Here is a 19,604-nt window from a genome sequence, read left to right on the forward strand (position 1 = left end):
TAAGACTATAATTAACATTTAACTGGAGTGCAATCTTTCCATTATCTCCACACCAAACTACAGGAATGTGGCTGCATGGTCATTTTTTTGACCTTGGACACAGAAAAGCCTACATTTTCTACTTCAGAGAAGTGAATGGAAATTGAAACCTGGAGGTGGTTGGAGCCAGGAGTGAGGTGGGCATGGCTGTGTTGAGGGTGAGGTCTTGTGAGGACACCTTACCAAAGGGAATTTGGGCTGTAGACAAGCAGAGGAGGCATTCCACACCCCGGCACACACAACCAGACTTGACTCTGTATGTGTGGAGTCATGAGCCCATAACAGTGCTTCTGTTTGGAGGACCTTTTGGCAGGCCTGGCTTCATGACATCCTCTTCATCCATAGTTTTGGAATAACAAAAGGTGAAAAAGTCCCCTGGAGCCTTTTCTCTCTCTCTCTCCCCCTCCCTCCCTTTCTTTGCTCCTTTCTTCCTGCCCCCCTTTCAGAGAGGAGCTTTATCTAGAGTCCTTCAATCCTGTATATTCATGATGCTACTTTAAGAGGTTCTGGGGATCTGCTGGTTGTCTCTTGTAATGTCTCTGTCCTGCTTAGCTTAGACATATCGAAGTAGTCATCTATTAGGCATTCTAGAATCTTAACACTTTTCAAAGGCACTTACTGGGTTTTGTCGCAGATGATGTCAATGTCCCACCCATGCCTCCTGACCCTCACCTGCCTCCTGGCCAGTCTTCTGCTGCCAGCACTTAAGATATTTTACCTGTAGGCTTTCTCTGGCTACCAAAGCCTATTCTGCCTGCCATCACAGCTGGCTGGAAGTGTCTGGGAATGAGCACAGACCCCAGCTTCCTCATCCCTCCCAGAGGACAGCTCAGAGGCATGTGTTCTACATTGACTGCAGTGCTCCCTAGGAGGGCTGAGCCCCAAGTGCTATAGTTGTAGCCTGTACATCACTTTACTGTTGTTTGTTTTCTTACCTCCCCAGCCCCACTTCTCTCTTTCCTTACTAATGGTTCATGAGATCACTTCTAAAGGAAAACTATTTCTCTACTCTCTACACTTCAGACACCAAATATGTGGGAGATTTCTTCCCTTACCAACTAACTGCCCAACTCTCTGGACATCCAACTAGGTGTCCTACAATTTTTTTCATAGTTTTATGGTTTTATTAACACAAATATGACGTACACAACAAGCTGTCTATTCATTTCTTCACTGCGCAGCCTGGCGTTGGGATTGATGACTCTGATTGCCAGCGGGGCTGCTCTTTCCACAATAACTTTTTGGTTCTTGGAGGAGACGTTGTGAGCAATCTCTGCACAGTAAGATTTGTTGCACATCAGCAGCACTTCAAGCTCCTTGACATTGTGCACTAGGAACTTCCTGAAACCACTGGGCAACATGTGCTTTGTCTTCTTGTTGTTCCTGTAACCAATGTTGGGCATCAAGGTCTGGCCCTTGAATCTTCTGCGCACCCTATTGTCAATGCCTTTCAGCTTCTGCCAGTTGCACTTAATTTTGACATATCGGTCTGACTGGTGCCGGATGAACTTCTTGGTCCTCTTTTTAATGATCTTGGGCTTCACCAAAGGTCTGAGGGCAGCCATGATGCCCAGTAACAGATGGTTGCCTGGTGTCCTACAATTTAATTCAATTCTGGAGTGAGATTCAGACTTCACAGGTTTTAGGGCTCAATCCCATGAGACTGCCCTCACTGTAGATGCTAGTTGCAAATAATGGGTCCCTGGGGAACCCACACTTCTGACTGGGCTATGAAGTCAAGTTCCCTATCCTCAGTTTAATTATTTGCTGGAATGGCTCACAAAACTCATGGAAACATTTACTTACATTTGCCCATTTATTATAAAGTGTATGATAAAGGATACAGGATAGCCAAATCAAGAGGTACGTAGGGTAAAGTCCAGAATGGTTCTGAGCACGGGAGTATCTGTCCGCATGGAGTTGGGGTATGCTCACCTCCTCGCACATGAATGTATTCATCAAATCGGGAGCTCTCTGAACCCCATAGCTGAGGGATTTTTATGGAGACTTTATGTAGGCAAGATGGATTATTACCTCAATCTCCATCCCCTCTGTCCTCCCCAGAGCATGGAGCATGGAGCTGAGAGTTCTAAACTGTCATGGTTTGGTCTTTCTGGTGACCAGCCCCCATTGTGAAGCTACCCAGGAGTCGACCAAGAGTCCTCTCATTAGAGCAAAAGATGCTCCTATAATCCAGGAAAGTCCAAGGGATTTAGGAGCTCTGTCTTTAAGATTCTTCTATCACCCCCATTTCTCAGGAAATTCTAAGGCTTTAAGAGCTCTTTGTCAAGAACTGAGAGCGGAGACCAAATATATGTTTCTTATTAAGTCACAACCTCCTGAATAAATGCTTGCCAAGATAGAGTCTCATGACTCGGTGCCTGACACTGTGGGAGGCACTTGTGGTACCACCTGTGTCCTGGGGGGCCACAAAGAGCATTAATCAAGGTCATAACTTCTGGAGCCTTGATTGTCCAGGGTTCTAAGTGTCAAGGTCACCATGCAGTAGTTATGTGATGTTAGGCAAGTTATGTAACACTCTTTGTCTTGCTTTCCTCATTTATAAAATAAAGTAATAGTCATATCTCATAAGGTTCTTGTGAATGTTAAATGAAATCTCTCATGAAAAACACAATAATGTCTGGCACATAGTATGCTATTAGTATAATTACCACTGTTATCTCAACCAACAGCACTTACTTACCCTTTCCGTAGCTCTCCAATTCAGAATCTCAAAGTTAATCTTAATGCCTCTCTCTCCTCCTGAAAGCCTCATAACCAAGTCTAGTCAAGCTTGTCCTATCAATATCTCTGAAGTTTGTTCAGTGCTCTCTGTACTCTGCCACTAGCTGAGCTCCCTGCTGGATCATTGTGACAGCCACCTAACTGGCCTCTTCACCTCCAAGAGTGTCCTGTAATTGCCTGTTTCCTACATTGTAGCCTAGAGGAGCTTTCTGAAAAGCCATGATCTGTATGCCACATGCTTACCTAAACCTGCTCAGAGAACCCCTGTTTTTCTCAGGAGAAAATCCAAGCTCCTGCCCTTGGCATGAAGGACCCTACAAACCCCCTCCATGACCTGACCTCTTCCAGTCCTTCAGCCTGACCTTTACTTGTTCTGCCTGGTACAATACATCCAGTCTCATTAAACTGCCTCTAGCTTTCAGCACACACCACATGGTTTCACACATTTGTACTTTGCTCATTTTGGTTGTGGTACCTGAAATACCTTTTACATCTTTCTTCATCTGGATACAATTTATTTTATTTTCTGAATTCAGTTCAGATGTCTCCTCCTTCAGGAAGCCTTCCTGGATGCCCAGGCTCAGCCTAGTGATCCTCTTCTTTATTCCTTCTTGTATGTATATGCGAGTATATACAAAGTATATACATCTAGTATACTCTAAAATCACCACATTCTACTCTATAGAAATATTAACTACTTGTTTCTTCAGTTAGATGGCAAAATCTCTTAAGACAGAATCTGAATCTAATTCATGTTTGTATCTCCAGAATCCAGCACAGTACTTGGCACATAATCTGTGTTTCATATAATTTTGTTGAAGTGAACTGATATGCAAGGAGACACAAAAGCTTGCAGAGAAGGCAGTATACAGACTGGGGGTTAAAAGTGTCTGTTAAAATGGGACAGACCAAGCCTCCCTGTCTAGTGCAGTGAGCTCAAAGACAAGTATTCATTCTCTCCTTCAGCAGCCTTCCCATCCCCCATCCCTGAAAGGTTCCAATTTGGCCCAAAGCAGTCTCTGGCTCACAGTGTCCTTCCTTCTGTTGTTCTACGTGCTGCAGAGATATTTTCTGTCACCTTGTTGTCAGGCCCAGGAAGCTCTGCCTGGCCCTCAGAGGTCAGTGACAGTTAAGGGGCCTGCAGTAGACAAACAGACCCTCTGTGGGCTGGGGCCTGCAGGAGAGTATTTGGAGAGAAACATGAGAAACCCAGATTAGGCTTGTCTCTCTGCCTGCTGAGCTCGATGTTTATTGTTCTAGCCTCAGTGTTTGGAAATGTCAGGCTCAGGCTGACTTTTCACTCCTCTGGCTTCACCACAGGGTTCAGAAAGGCACAGTGCCCACAGGAGAGGTTTTGGAAGAGCTTCCTTTCTCTGACTGTCTCTGCAGTTTTGGGATACCACAAGTTGTTTGTGTTTCTGGTTTCTGAATGTTTCCACAGGGCCATCTGGAGGGGAAGTTCAGTGTCTGATTGACAAGGCTGTTGGGGCAGAAGGAGGGTCATGGGTGCCCCACATGCGCTGGCAGCATCTGGGCTGGCTGGCTGGCCAGCTAGTCCAATAGAGGGAACAAGTTTGCCCTATGTCAAGGGTGGTTGTGGCCTTTGTTTTGGTATTTCTCACAGCTAGCCCCCTTTCCTCATTTGGGGCTTTAGTTTAGAATCTTGAATTTTGGTACTTTGGTTTCTTACTCATTTTTTCCCCTAAGGATGTTTATTGGGAGCCCATATGTGGGGAGGTAATGAAGAGATAAATTATGGTCTTTCCCTCAGAGTTCATAGTTCATTTGGGAAGAGAAATAGAAAAATAGTGATGAGAGGTCACTGCTCTAACAGAGCTAGTACAAGTTTCCTTGAGCGTATGGAGGAGAGAGTGAGGGACTGTGCGTGTCAAGACACAGGGAGACGTGACCATATCCTCAGGTAGGAGCAGGAATTCAGTATGTGATCACACCCTCTCTGGGAGCCCAGCAAATTACAAACACTTGGTAAGAAGCAGCTCTCCACTCCCACTGTTTCTAGACTCCAGTAACACTCGGCAATACTCATGAGGTGGGAACTTCCCTATCTGTCCTCAGTAGAGACTGAACGATAGTCAGAGCTGCCAGGACCAATAGTCTCTGATGTAAAAGCTATGTTTGTGCCTCTTGACCCCCAAAGGTGTAGGAAGTCAGCAGGGTGGGAGATAAAGGGAGCCTGGTATCTTTAAGCCCCTTGCAGACTGTGGAGTTGCTCTGTAAGTGGCGAGATGCACACGCTCAGAGTAGAAGATGTGGCTGCACACAGGCTGTCAGAAGGAGCTGGAGAAGCCAGCCGGGGCTGTAATTAACAGGACCTGTAATTGTGGCATAAATAAGCACCCAGCCACTGACAACTATTGTTATTGAAATGTCATGTTTTGAATGTGAAAATACAGTTAAAATGTAGAGAAGCTGGGTGATATTAACGTATGCAAATATGCTTCAATTAAAGCTCAGCAACCACTGGCTTAAAGTAAAGGACTTGATTTAAATACTTAAGCAAATATTATAATGGCTCCTATGACAGGTGACAAAAATGGAAATTGACACTGCAAACATCACCAGGAAGTACATACTCCCAGACCTCCCTGTGTATGTGACAGTGACTAAAGAAAACCAGTTCCCAGAGCGGGGATTCTCTAAAATGATCTCTGGGACATCCAGGGTTTGAGGGATGAGTCTCCAGGCCTTCAGATGGCAGGTCCAAGGGGGTATGAATGAGGCAATGACCATGTTTGTCTGAAATAATCTGTTGACCTGCTGTCTCCCCCAGGAGATCTTCAGCCACCTGAGAGTAGCTGATTCGCTTCCTGATTTATCTCTATTCTTTGTTTTTGGCCCCCAGTCCTGTGCCCTGCACATGGTAGCATTCAATATGTAGTTGTTGAGATGCAATTCTCTGTATTTTTACCCCTGGAAATTTGACAACCACTGGCGGATCTTATGGTCCATGACCTCTTTGGCACCTTGGCAACTTTGGCTTCTTAAATCATAGTTCCGAGGAAGTTTTTTTTTTTGTTTTTGTTTGTTTGTTTGTTTTCCAATTTATTTGACAGACAGAAATCACAAGTAGGCAGAGAGGCAGGCAGAGAGAGAGGAAGGAAAGCAGGCTCCCTGCTGAGCAGAAAGCCCAATGCTGGGGCTCCATCCCAGGACCCTGGGATCATGACCTGAGCCAAAAGCAGAGGCTTTAACCCACTGAGCCACCCAGGTGCCCCAACTCTGGCTTCTTAAATGTACAGCCAGTCTTAATCCCCCTGTTTCTTCTCTGGCTGGAATCCAGTGAGTCTGCCTTCTCAGTAAGGAGAATGCATCAGTGCTGTGCCTTCCTGTGGAGGATGCGTGCTGATTGGTGGATGCCTTAATGATAAAGATCAGTAAAAGAAGAACTTGAGGGGCCTGGGTCCTTTCTATGACACTCAGTATTGTAAAATTACAGTTTACTTATGGGAATGAAAATTATTACTTTTACCTGACCAGGAATTATTTTAGTGAGGGCAGAAGGGGTTAGTTCCAATAAATAAATGTTTAAAGTTGATAGAGGATGTGTAAACAATCTATAAAATTTGCCAATTCATAATGCTAAGGACATTATAAATACATAGTGATATTATAAGAAAAAATATATAGTAATTGTGTGTCAGATTCAGAGTAGAATGAAAGAAACCCATCTTTTATTGGGGAAGATAACATCTTTAATCTTTTGTGGTCATATCTTTCTGGTGATACTTTTCTTGAAAACAAAAGATAATAGGGTTAAATATAGTGGCCTTGAACCACTGTTAATGAATTTAGTTAGATGTTAATGGTCACTGTTAATGTCATTAGCAGACAGTTGATATTATTTGTTAGTTACTTATTATTCACTGGCCATTTAACTGACAACACTTCATTTTATCTGCATAATAGTCCCTACATGGTAGATACTACTCTCCTGTAATTGATAAATTGTGGATCATAAAATTAAATGATTTTCCAAATTGTATAGTTAGTGAGTAGTAGATAGGTTAAAAAAAATCTAACCTTACAGTCTCTGTCTTTTAACTGGTATGGTTAGATTACTCATACTTAATACAGTTGTTGATATGGTTGGATTTAGGTCTACCATTATTCATTTTCTGTCGATCTTTTCTATTTTTGATCCCCTTGTTACCTGTTTAGTTACTTTTGAATTATTTGATTTATTTATTTTTAGTATTTCATTTCAACTTATTTATCAGGTTTTTGGGCTCTTTTCTTTGTGTTATTTTTTGGTACTTGCTCTAGGATTACAGTGTAGGTACTTAATTATCCACAGCCTAGTTGAAGTTAGTATTTCACCACTTCAAGTAGAATGGAGAAACACTAGAATCATCAGGTCTCTTTTTCCTCCCCCTTCGTATTATAGTTGTATATATCACCTCTACATACATTGAAAATCCCACCAAACAATGTTATAATTTTTACTTTCTTTTTTTTTTTTTTTTTAAGATTTTATTTATTTATTTGACAGAGAGAGACCACAGTAGACAGAGAGGCAGGCAGAGAGAGAGAGAGGGAAGCAGGCTCCCTGCTGAGCAGAGAGCCCGATGCGGGACTCGATCCCAGGACCCTGAGATCATGACCTGAGCCGAAGGCAGCGGCTTAACCCACTGAGCCACCCAGGCGCCCCTATAATTTTTACTTTCAACTGGAACATCTATTTTAAAGTCCTCAGGAGGAAAAAAAAAAAAAGTCTTTTATATCTATCCACATATTTATCATTTCAGTTGCTTTTCCTTGTCTCCTGAAGATCCAAGGTTCTCTGTTTACATTTCCTTTTAGAATTCCCTTTGACATTTCTTTTATAGCATGTCTGCTGGTTATGAATTTTCTTTCATCTGAGGATGTTTTCATTTTACTTTTTAAAGAATATTTTTGCTAGATATAGACTTACTGAGCTTCTTGCACCTGTAAACTTATGTCTTTCACCTAATTTGGAAAGTTCTTAGTCATTTTTTCTTCAAAGACTCTTTATTTTCTCCTCAGGGGACTTAATAGCCTTTTCATGTCATCCCAAGTCCCCAAGGCTCTGTTTGTTTGCTGGTTTGTTTTTATTTTTCTTTCTCAGATTGTAAAATTTCTACTGATTTACCTTAAGCTCAATTTAGGCCACTAGTTAACATTTTTAAAAATTTCAGATGTTTTATTTTTCAGATCTAAAATTTCCAGTTGGTCCTTTTTTATGATTTTTGTTTCTCTGCTGAGAACTTTCCGCTCATTTTGGGTGTGTTTACCTTTGTCTCTACCTCATGCAAGAGAGTTCTAATAGCTCTTTTAAAGTTTCAAAGTGTCTATCTGATAATTCCAACATCTGGATCAGTTCTTGTTTAGCATATGATGATTGTCTTTTCTCTTGAGATTTGGTCACATTTTCTTGCTTCTTTGTCTGTCAAGTGATTTTAGATTGCATCCTGGATTGTATAAATGCTGTGTTGTGCCTCGCCTGCATCCTGTTCAAATTCTCTAGAGAATGTTGATTTTTTAATTTTTGTTTTCATCTGGTTTAGTCAGGATTAGACTGTAAATTTTGTCTTCCTTTCTGTGGGTAATGGTTCACAGCTCATTTCTCAGCCCTTGCTATATGCATCCATCCACAGCTTAGAACTGACCCTGGGATTTGTGTGGGTTTGTATACAGAACTAAGAGATTTTCTTCTCCAACTCTCTCCTGTCTATTATTTCCCTCACCCTGCCCACCTCCAAAACCCCCTTTTCCCAATTCCACTGGCTAGAAAAAGTGTTTCGATCAGAGTTGTAGCCGCAAGTGCCAGCAGTGGGTTATGGCCCCATTGTGTGAGCCATCCTACAGCGTTGCTGTGTGAGGAAAGGGAAAGAAAGCCCCAGGAGGTCATCCTATATTGTTTGCATCTCCAGGTGTTAGTTTCTCTTCACAGTCTGCTTGCTTTGGTTTCCTTTCCCAGTCCTCGGTTGCTTTTTTGTGTTTTGTCCAGAGTCATTTAGTTGTAATCAGTGTGAAAGAGAGAGGCTTCTGGGCTTGTTCCACCTTGGGATATCCTTATGGTAGAGGTAGCGTTTGAATGCAAAATTGACCACAAAGCTTCCATGTTTCTATGTACTGCATGTTTCTATGTACTATACCACCATTCTTATGCTTTTATAAATATATGACTACCAAATTGGCCTAAAGGTTATCCACCTTTGCACACTGTGTTTGTGATTCAGTAAAGGAGGCAGAACCAGCACAGACCCAGGTAGTTTATCTTTACTGTAGAAACAAATTAATTACATGACTTGCTCACTTACCCAACAATTGGCTTCTCCTGTGGATGACAGCCCCCCTCTACTCCCAGAAACACCCCCCACCCAAGTTGTGCATAATTTTCCTGAGAACTGTTGAATTGCTTCTGTACTATGGCTATGGACAGAGGCTTGAAGAACCCGGGGCGGGGGGTGGGAGTGGATCAATTGCAGAACCAAGTGCAAACAAAACTTTCTTTTTACATTTTATTCTGTGAAAAGAACACAAGAAATGCAAACAAGCGAAGTAAATCCCCCCAAGGGAAATGGATTTAATTATAGAACAATCCTGCCCCCCCCAAAAAAATTGAAAAATAATTAATACCAGCACACTGAGTTTCATACACACACACACACACACACACACACACATACACAGTAAGGAGTTGCAGAAGTCAGATGAGGGAGGAAGAAAGAGGATAGAAGGTCCTGCTTATGATTTGTAGTTTCAGGGGCAATGCTCCATTTTGTGTGAGTGTGTGTATATATGTGGTGGGGGTAAGGGTTTTTCCTCTTAAAATTCTACACAGAATAGTTCTGAGCTGCACATATTTTACTGTTTCAATTAGCAAAGATTACTATTTGTTTTTCTTTCTTTCTAAGCACTGAGGCAGTAATTACGCCTGCGATGAGAGAGTTTTTGTAGGCCGCTTTCTCATTTTGTGGGCACTCCCTGAATAAAATATAATAATAAACTATAATGAAATAAAGTTGGTTTGTTGGAGAAGACTGGCCTCTCCTAACAGACAGACCATTAAAGGTGGTTTGGGGAAGAAGATCAGCAAGCAACCATCATAAATGTATCATCAGGCAAATTAGCAAAGCATTTACTACTCAATGGTGGGAGAAAGTCCTTTCCAATAACTTTCTCTAATGCCACCGTAATTGGGGAAATATTTGATGCCGCACAGCTGTGCAGCTCGTTATCTGGATGGGCATTCAGCTCTGCTGTCTAAGACCGCGTGCTTTCTGTAGACAGGATTTCCAAAATGTTCAGAGGTTCTGGTTAGGTATAAGCATCCCATGGCTGTCTAGGAACTAATGGGATTTACAGTAGGAACTTGGAGAGAGTCATGGTTAAGAGTTTCTCCCCCAGGGCTATGTTTACAGAGCTTTCAGAAGCCAGTCTGTTTGGTTTTGAGTTCTGGATAACATGGGGGAACATAACCACCACTACAACTTATCCTTTGGGAGTAAGGTTTGGGGACACAATTTTTTTAAACCTGTAGATAATCATAATCCTTGCCTCCCTTTACAGTTTGTAAAAGGTTTCCAGAGACATCAATTTATTTGATCTTCACAACAGTGTTGGGGGTAGATGATTATTATACTCATTTTACAGCCAGACGAACTGAAGTTCCCAGAGGAATAAGAAACTCAGCCAAGATCAAACAATGACTTAAATGGAAGAGTCTGGGATTTTAACTCTGCTTTTCCCATAATTGAAAACATATCTCTTAGCAGTGTCCCCATCCATTGCTCAGCTTGTCTTGGGAAATGGAGACTTATATCAGTCATGTGTCCTCCACAGATGGCAAGCTCCAGCTAGTCAGGGACTGAATAAGCATGTCTTCCTTCTGATACAGTACTTCAGCACCTGCCCTGGTCCTGTGTTCCACATAAGGGATCCTTCATGAGTCTGGGTTGCTGGAAGACTGGTATGTACAATGGAAATCAGGGGCCTCCAATATCTAGTATAGTGCCCAGTATCTGGTAGTTGCTCAATTTTTGAGTAATGAGTGAATAAACATTAAGAAGCAGCCATGTGGGGCAAATATGAAGTGTGGGTGAGACAGGGAGGGAAAGTCAGAATAAAGGTCATCTAGTAAGGAGTCATGCAACATGAACAGCAAGAGCCTTTGAGAGGATAGGTGTAGAGGCATTGGAAGAATTCATGCTTCAGGCTTTCCAAACAGCCAGACAGGAAAAACTGGGCTATGACTAATTACTTTGCTCAAAAGAGGGATGTTTGGGGGCTCTCCTTCCATGGCCTAGCATGACTGGCTGGAGCTCCTTGGGTTTTGAAACTAGAGGTCTTAGAAGTGATCTCAGATCAGCTGCCTTTTATGTCTACCTTCTCTGTCTCTTGTATCTTGATCTCCTTGAATGCCCACATTGTCTACTGCAATAATGATAGGTTTGAAAACAAAGACTCTGAGACATATGGGCCACAAGGACTCCACTAGGAGGCACCGGGGATTCATTTCATCCTTTCTTGTTTTTGTGGGGAGAAGTTCCTCCAAATTTTGCAGGCTTCTCCATTTACATAGGCAAAGGTTTAAATCTCCAAGCTGCCCTCGGTTTTGGTTATTCTACCAGGAGTAGGACATTAAGAGGCCAAGAAATCCTTTCTGCAGGGGCTTGTGCAGAACTTCTTAGCCACATGTTATCAAACTAATGGACACTGCTAGCTTAGTCGGGCTCCTTGAACTACTTGGGACCTCAGGCTGTGCAGGTCCATGATCCAGAGCAGTCAGTGTTCTACTACTTCTTGTTCTTCTGCCCCTATGATCCTCTCACTTACTCTTTCATGCCTTCTTTGCAAGCTCTATGTTCTATCTTCCACCCCTGATCTCTTGCCTTCTCTTTCTATTGTTCTCTCTGGGGCTGTTTCTCATATTGAACTCCCTACACATCTGTGCTACTCCCTGTAAACTCAGGCCTTAACCAAAACTCCGATTTTCCTTACAGACGCTGCTTCCTTTCTTCTCATTGGCCAGAGGAGGTGTTGGCACTCTCTTAGCCTCACTGCAGCCATTTTCACACTCTTAACTGAAGACCAAGTCTCTGTTCTTTGTGGCTTGAGTTGTAGGGTGAAAGTATCTTTTATTCCTCCCAGTTGTTTTCACTATAGAGTTCACCATCACATGCTCTATTGTCTAGATTTTTTTTTTAATTTTTACTTATTTTTAAAATTTCTTTTCAGTGTTCCAGAATTCATTGTTTATGCACCACACCCAGTGCTTCATGCAATACATGTCCTCCATAATACCCACCTCCAGGTTCACCCAACCTTCTACCCCCCACCCCTCCAAAACTGTCAGATGGTTTTTCAGAGTTCACAGTCTCTCATGGTTTGTCTTCCCCTTCCATTTCCCCCAACTCCCTTCTACTCTCCATCTCCCCATGTCCTCCATATTATTTCTTATGCTCCACAAATAAGCGAAACCATATGATAATTGACTCTCTCTGCTTGACTTATTTCACTCAGCATAATCTCTTCCAGTCCTGTCCATGTTAATACAAAAAGTTGGGTATTCATCGTTTCTGATGGAGGCATAATACTCCATAGTGTATATGGACCACATCTTCCTTATCCATTTGTCCAACGAAGGGCATCTTGGTTCTTTCCACAGTTTGACGTCAGTGGCCATTGTTGCTATGAACACTGGGCTACAGATGGCCCTTCTTTTCACTACATCTGTATCTTTGGAGTAAATACCCAGTAGTGCAATTGCAGGGTCATAAGGAAGCTACATCTGTATCTTTGGGGTAAAGAAGCGCAATTGCAGGGTCATAGGGAAGCTCTATTTTTTATTTCTTAAGGAATCTCCACACTGGTTTCCAAAGTGGCTGCACCAACTTGCATTCCCACCAACAGTGTAAGAGGGTTCCCCTTTCTGCACATCCTCTCCAACACACATTGTTTACTGTCTTGTTGAATTTGGCCCTCCTAACTGGTGTCAGGTGGTATCTCAATGTGGTTTTGATTTGAATATCCCTGATGGCTAGTGATGATGAACATTTTTCCATGTGTCTGTTAGCTGTTTGTATGTCTTCATTGGAGAAGTGTCTGTTAATGTCCTCTGCCCATTTTTTGACATGATTATCTTTTTTGTGTATGGTAATTAAGTTTGAGGAGTTCTTTATAGGTCCTAGATATATATATAGGTCCTTTGTCTGTTGTGTCATTTGTGAATATCTTCTCCCATTCCATGGGTTGCCTCCTTGTTTTGTTGACTGTTTGCTTTGCTGTGCAGAAGCTTTTGATCTTGTTGAAGTCCCAAAAATTCATATTAGCTTTTGTTTCCTTTGCCTTTGGAGACATATCTTGAAAGAAGTTGCAGTGGCTGATGTAGAAGAGGTAACTGCCTATGTTCTCCTCTAGGATTCTGGTGGATTCTTGCCTCACGCTGAGGTCTTTTATCCATTTTGAGTTTATCTTTGTGTATGGTGTAAGAGAATGGTTGAGTTTCATTCCTCTGCATATAGCTGTCGAATTTTCCCAGCAGCATTTATTGAAGAGACTGTCTTTTTCCACTGTATATTTTTTCCTGCTTTGTCGAAGATTATTTGACCGTAGAGTTGAGGGTCCATATCTGGGCTCTCTACTCTGTTCCACTGGTCTATGTGTCTGTTTTTATGCCAGTATCATGCTGTCTTGGTGATCACAGCTTTGTAGTAAAGCTTGAAATCGGGCAACGTGATGCCCCCAGTTTTGTTTTTCTTTTTCAACATTTCTTTAGCAATTCGGGGTCTCTTTTGATTCCATACAAATTTTAGGATTGTTTGCTCCAGCTCTTTGAAAAATGCAGGTGGAATTTTTATCAGAATGGCGTTGAAAGTATAGATTGCTCTAGGCAGTATAGACATTTTAACAATGTTTATCCTTCTGATCCATGAACATGGAATGGTCTTCCATCTTTTTGTGTCTTCTTCAGTTTCTTTCTTGAGTGTTCTGTAGTTCCTCAAGTACAAATAATTTAACTCTTTGGTTAGGTTATATGAAAAACACAAAAGACTCCACCCCCAAACTACTAAAACTCATACAGCAATTCAGTAAGGTGGCAGGATACAAAATCAATGTACAGAAATCAGTTGCTTTCTTATACACTAACAATGACTATATTTTCTTATTTTCTATATTCTCAAGACTCTGGCATTTGGGAACTTGATCCTGGGAAGATTACTCATCCAGTTATTATTCCAGTTACAAATGAAGAGACTTAAGAGATAATGTAGTTTGTCCTTAACTTGTGGTTAGTAGAACCAGGAATTGGGGTAGGTCAGTTTAACCACAGTCTATATGCTACATCATGTGCTATCATGGGTAATGAGAAACACTGTTGGTTCTTGAGTGGGTGGTACACATCCATCAGGATAGGCTATATTATGTTGCAGTAATAAAGAATCAAAAAACAAATGTTACTTTTTTGCCCCACATTCATGGTTGGTTAGCAGGGATGTCTTTTCATCCTGCTCACTCATGATCCCAGCCTAATCTCAAATGATGATGGTTGCTGGGCCACATTGACAGAGACCTGGAGGCTGCTACAGTAGCAGTGAGATGCTCAATCCCAAAAGCAACATCTGTCACTTCTTCCAGTTCATTGAAAGAACTAATCACCCACTTATGGTATGCCTATAAAAGGAAAATCAGAAATATTGATAAGCAGTCCTAATGAAGTCACATGGGAGTAAGATGGAAGTAGTATTTCGGAAGTTTGGCTTAGAAGTGGTATGCATGGCTAGTATGGGGAGACCGGAGGCAGTAGACTGCATAGGTGATGATTGATGTCACCAAGAAGGAGGCAGTGAGATCATGCACTATGGTATCAGTAGTGAGAATGGAGAGGAAAAGTGTCACTCCAGCAGAGCTGACATAGGATTTGTTAGAAACTGATGTTGGATTGGGAGTCAAACATGACTTTCAGGCAAGAGACCATACTTCGGGCTTTACTCACTACCCCCTCCTTGTTTCTCACCTCCCAGATTAGGTCCTTCCCACCTGTATGCTTTCCTCTTAAGCATCATTCTGGTAAGTATCTGTGTTCCATAATGTCATGGCAGAGGGTCCTGTCCTCAAAATTTATTAGCTGAGAACTATTATTAAGACTTAAAGTGCTATTCTAGGGATGTTTGCATTTTAATAACTTTGAAGCCTTTGAAAACCAAGTTAATAAATCTCCAGGAATAGGGATTTGGGCCACAAGTGAAGAAACAGTTATTTAATGAGAACTAGCTATGTGCCTGTTGCTGCTTTATGAACTAGGGTTGCAGCAATGGGTAACAAAGTCCTTGCCTTCATGGAGCTGATATTCCCTGGTAGAGGCAAATAGAAAATATGCAAATAAATGACTGTAAAAAAACCTGTGCTATGGGAAAAATAAGGCAAGATAAGAGGATTAGGAAGTGCTGGTGCATGTGTGGGTGTATGTGTGTGCATTTGTGTGAGGTGTAGTTGTATATAGGTGTGGGTCATCTTCCAATGATCCTGTCATTGCCAAAAATATCAAATTCCTTTTTGGGAATTCCTTTGAAAGCCCAATCCTTCATGGATGAAAGTCTAGAGATTTTCCTGTATTTTCTCTCTGGTGTTTCTAGAAGCTGATCACATAAGTCACCTGACTGAAACCAAGTTGGAGAATTCTAGTCCAGGCTTGGGAATGGCGCAGGAGGTGTCCAGAGGGCCGCTGGTCAGGGACATACTGAGGCTAGGGTGCCATGTTCTGCCCAGGCACCTACATCCTCCAGTACGTTCTGAACCCTGTCTGACTCCTGCCTGTGAGGGTACAGCATGCTACTCAGTCTGATGGGATGGTGTCAAAACAAGGGTCTCACGCTGTCTCTCAAGAGCCTGGTCAGGCTATCAGAGTGACTCCCTTAGAGAAATAAAAGGTGACAGCAGAACTTCCAGCATACAATGCTCCAGCATTTGCAGAAGTCCTGGCCTCAGGACCTCCCCACTGGTTTCTACTTCAACCTCAAATGGAAGCCAAATAAATAAGCCAAAGCTCACATTTATTGGTCTCTCAGAGAAGGCCATTTCCCCATAGAGCCAATGATCTTATCACAGGCCTCTGAATCCCTATATTTTATTTTTAAAAAGCAGCATCACCACTGGAACTAGGTCATGTATCTTCCCTTAGAGCTGAACAAAGGCAGTGAGGCGCTTTCCCTCTCTGCCTGTGCTTATCATTCTCCTGGGTTGGTGGCAAGGTCCACTGCTCAAACAGTTAATATTTTTCTGACACAGCAATGACTGTGTTTGGAATTCCAAATGTAAAGGATGTTGGGTTCTATGTTTCAGAGGGAGACTTGGGAGATCAGCCGGGTCACTCATCTGCCAGATTCTGTGCTTGCAATAACAGAGTAGGGAGGAGGGGAGAAGGCAGAAGAAAAGAGAAACTTTCTGGGACAAAATCCACCAAAGGAGAAAGCTAAACACATTATGGTCTCTTGGCAAGAGCAGTAAATGAGACTCAGGAGACCTGAGTTCTCCCCAGCCCTCTGTGAATGAGCTGGGTAGCTTTAGGCCAGTCTCCTATGCTGTTTCTGTTGTTTTGTTTCCTCATCTGTTTAGACATGATCTTAGGTATAGGTTAGGTGTGAGTTTCAGATGTTATAATATGAAACTTCTAGCAGATTAGAGGGGAAAGGGTGTTACTGATATAAAGCGTCATTATTGTTGTTTTTTGTGGAGTCTTAGAATTTGAGTATTAGGGGCCTGGGTCTCCAAGGTTTAGATCTGAGGAAAGTCTGTGGATTAGATGAGTAAATTCTTTGCAGACAGAGATTCTGTCTTACATAGAATCACAGAATAATAGAAGTCAAGAGACTTTAGAGGTCATCCCATTCCACCTCCCATCCAAGTGTGTAATCCCTCCTACTAAACCTCTGTGCTTCTGCAACAGCTGATAGCATCATGCACAGAATTGTTTGCTTTTGTTGAATACCTTAGACTGAGAGGGTGTCTTCCCCCCATTTTAATCCAAAGATTCCTAGTACAAGATGAGAGTACGTAGTAGGCACTCAAGAAATACTCTGTTGGATAAATAAGTGACTGTTTGAATAGCTCTGGCAGATGTTCATTCAGGCTCTGCTTTACAGGTTCCAGCAATGAGATGCTCCTTGCTTCAAGAGGCAGCTCACTGTATTCTTGGCAGCTGTGGTTGTCGGAACATTATTCTATATCTAGAATCCAACTCTCCAATCCCTCCCCTTTTGGTGCTGCCTTCTGGGGCTCTGTGGGATAAGGCAGCCTCCTTTCACTGAGGAAAGCTTTTAAATCATCTTCGGCTCCTTGGCCCCTCCGTCTCTCCTGCTTCCTGAGCCCCTCTTCGATTTGGTCACTGCTCTGAGACTGAGCTGTAAATGCCTTTCTTAGAATGTGACACCCAGAATAATCCAAGTACAGTTTTGCTGGCACATGAGTAGGAGGCACAATAGAGACTACAGCTTCTTCTTACTAGGTTCCATGTACCTTTGCACTCTTTAAGTCTATTAGTCCATTCTGCTTCATCAAATCTGCCAAACACCCCTAAGAGGTGAGGATCATCACCCCCATTTTACTTATGGGCCACTAAAAGTTTGGTGAGTTGATTCACCTTGCTCATGGTCTCCGTCCTGGGAAGCTGCAGAGTTAGGACTTGCCTTCAGATCTGCCAGCCAGTCTTCTTTCCCATCCCTCCGTCAATCAATTACTTATTAAATACTATGTGCTAAGCTCCACCGTTGGAGCCTAACAATGTGCTTGTTGCCCAGGGGAAGCCAGGGTTAAACAGCACTTTCCAAGTACCATTATTTTAGCACTTTGCATACTGTAATGTGTATGTTTGTGCATTTTTTCCCATTGCTGTGTTTATCTTGTTTGTCATCCCACCCCTAGCACTGGAAGAGGGATTCAGTAGAGTGAATACATATGACAGGTTCTAAATAAATATTTGTTGAATGCATGAAATGCTTATTGGCTAAATCAAAAACTAAGCACTCTATGCCTAACGGTGGAGATTCAAGAAGGAAAATGAGACAAAAATAAGAAAAGAATGAGAGGAGGATGTCTTTCTAGCTGGTCAGAAAATCAGATTATCCCTGGTCATTTCTGGGGTGATAAAAGTGCTTGAATCAACTTTGTGTGCAGTGGGACTATGACTTTTTCTGATCTGGGCCATGATTGCTATAAAAGTGGACTTTCAAATATTATCAGATCCTCTCTAATTCATGCTGAGCTTTAAGTCTCCTCTGAAATGCCCAGATGTTTTCTATTTAAACTGTCATCAAGGCAGATGACTTTTGCAACCTGTACTGCTTCAGGGCCTAAATTTGGGTTTTGTGATTATCCTTGTTCAATGCACTTAATTACTGTAGTCTATTACTCTGAGTGTGGGTTTGTACTTGTTCACCATCCCAGCTTTGTGCCACCCACAAACTTGATTAGTATGCCTTCTGATTTTTTTTTTCATTCAGGTAATTGATAAAACTGTCAGGGGAAGGCCAAGGCCAGAGTCCTGGGGCACCTTGCCAGAGGCAGGCCTTTAGGGTGTCCTTAATCAACATTTTCTAAGTAGCACTCTAAGTAACTAAGATTTGACTGAACTGTATTATTATATTGCCCATATTTCTAGCTACAAGAGTGTTATAGAAGTCTTTGCCAAACTTTTTACTGAAATATACAGTCTTCCTCAAAGGACACAAGTAAATTTGGCTTGGGAATATTGAATGGAACTATGGAGAATGGTATCACCATTTTACAGGATTCAGGAACCATCTCCTTAGTGATCAGTCTGGACTTGGGGATTCAAACTTCAGCTTTTGTTTTTGGACTTCCCTTTTACCCTTTATGTGGAAGGCCAGAATGGTGTTCCCCTATTCTAGTTACTGGCCTGTTGACAACCTCATGAAACAATGGACCCTATGTACAGCATTCTGCTTATATGTTCAGGAACCCCAGGCCCAAATCCTCTGTTTAGTTCATCCAAGAGAATGATCTCTAAGTTGGAAAAGATAAACAATTTCAGTGAGAAATTAAAGCTTCAGGCAGCACCTCATTGCTTGAGAACTTAAAACTATAACCTAAGTATTGCAGTTTGGATACTTCTAGAGATCCAAACTATGAATCACAACACCAGCTCTGAGCACTAGTCCTATTTCTTCCTCAATCTGCTTGCCCCAAAAGTAAATATAAGCAAGTGACAACAGCAGTGAAAATAACAGTCACATTGCACAATCACCTCTTCTTTTTGTTAAAGCTTGAACTCACTTTTGGGGTTCAAGTGAAGCTCTGCTTTATACTGAATCACAATGAGGGCATGCCATAAATTGGGTTATCATGCAGAGATATTCACTCTTCAATACCACCTCAGTGATGAAGGTATATTTTCCCACTCCATGGATTTTGGACTTGACTGGGTGCTTGCTTTGGCCTCAAAGTAGGTGGAGAATACCTTTGGACCCTTAATCTGGGGGCTTGGCCATGTATCTGCTTTGGCCAATGGAGTATTACTAGATATGACAAAACAGAGGTTTGCGTCATTGGGCTTGGACTTTTCCCTCTACCAAGGCCATGGTAAAGAACATTCCTTGGGTAGCTTTTGGTTGAGAGACATAAAGCATGGTCCCCAGCTGACCCACAGATCTGCAGCTAAGCTCAGCTTAGACCATCTGACCTCGGATGAGTGAGAAAGAAATCTTACATGTGAGAAAGAAACTTTAGATTTTGTGTTTTTTGTTGTTGTTATGCAATATTATTGTAGTAACACAGGACTCCTTGTCAGACTGTCTGTCACAGTGCTGGGCACTTAGTAT

The 19,604-nt window shown here is 42.1% G+C and overlaps 1 protein-coding gene across 1 annotated transcript; it reads right to left on the reverse strand.

Moving 5' to 3' along the window:
- Window positions 1–1,154: 1,154 nt before the first annotated feature.
- On the reverse strand, window positions 1,155–1,618 carry LOC122913435 (60S ribosomal protein L32-like). Its single transcript, XM_044260169.1, has one exon. The coding sequence runs from the start codon at window positions 1,602–1,604 to the stop codon at window positions 1,155–1,157; it is 450 nt and encodes a 149-aa protein (XP_044116104.1). The 5' UTR covers window positions 1,605–1,618.
- Window positions 1,619–19,604: the final 17,986 nt, after the last annotated feature.

The sequence above is a fragment of the Neovison vison genome, chromosome 7 (genome assembly GCF_020171115.1).
Source record: "Neovison vison isolate M4711 chromosome 7, ASM_NN_V1, whole genome shotgun sequence".
Classification (NCBI taxonomy): Eukaryota; Metazoa; Chordata; class Mammalia; order Carnivora; family Mustelidae; genus Neogale; species Neogale vison.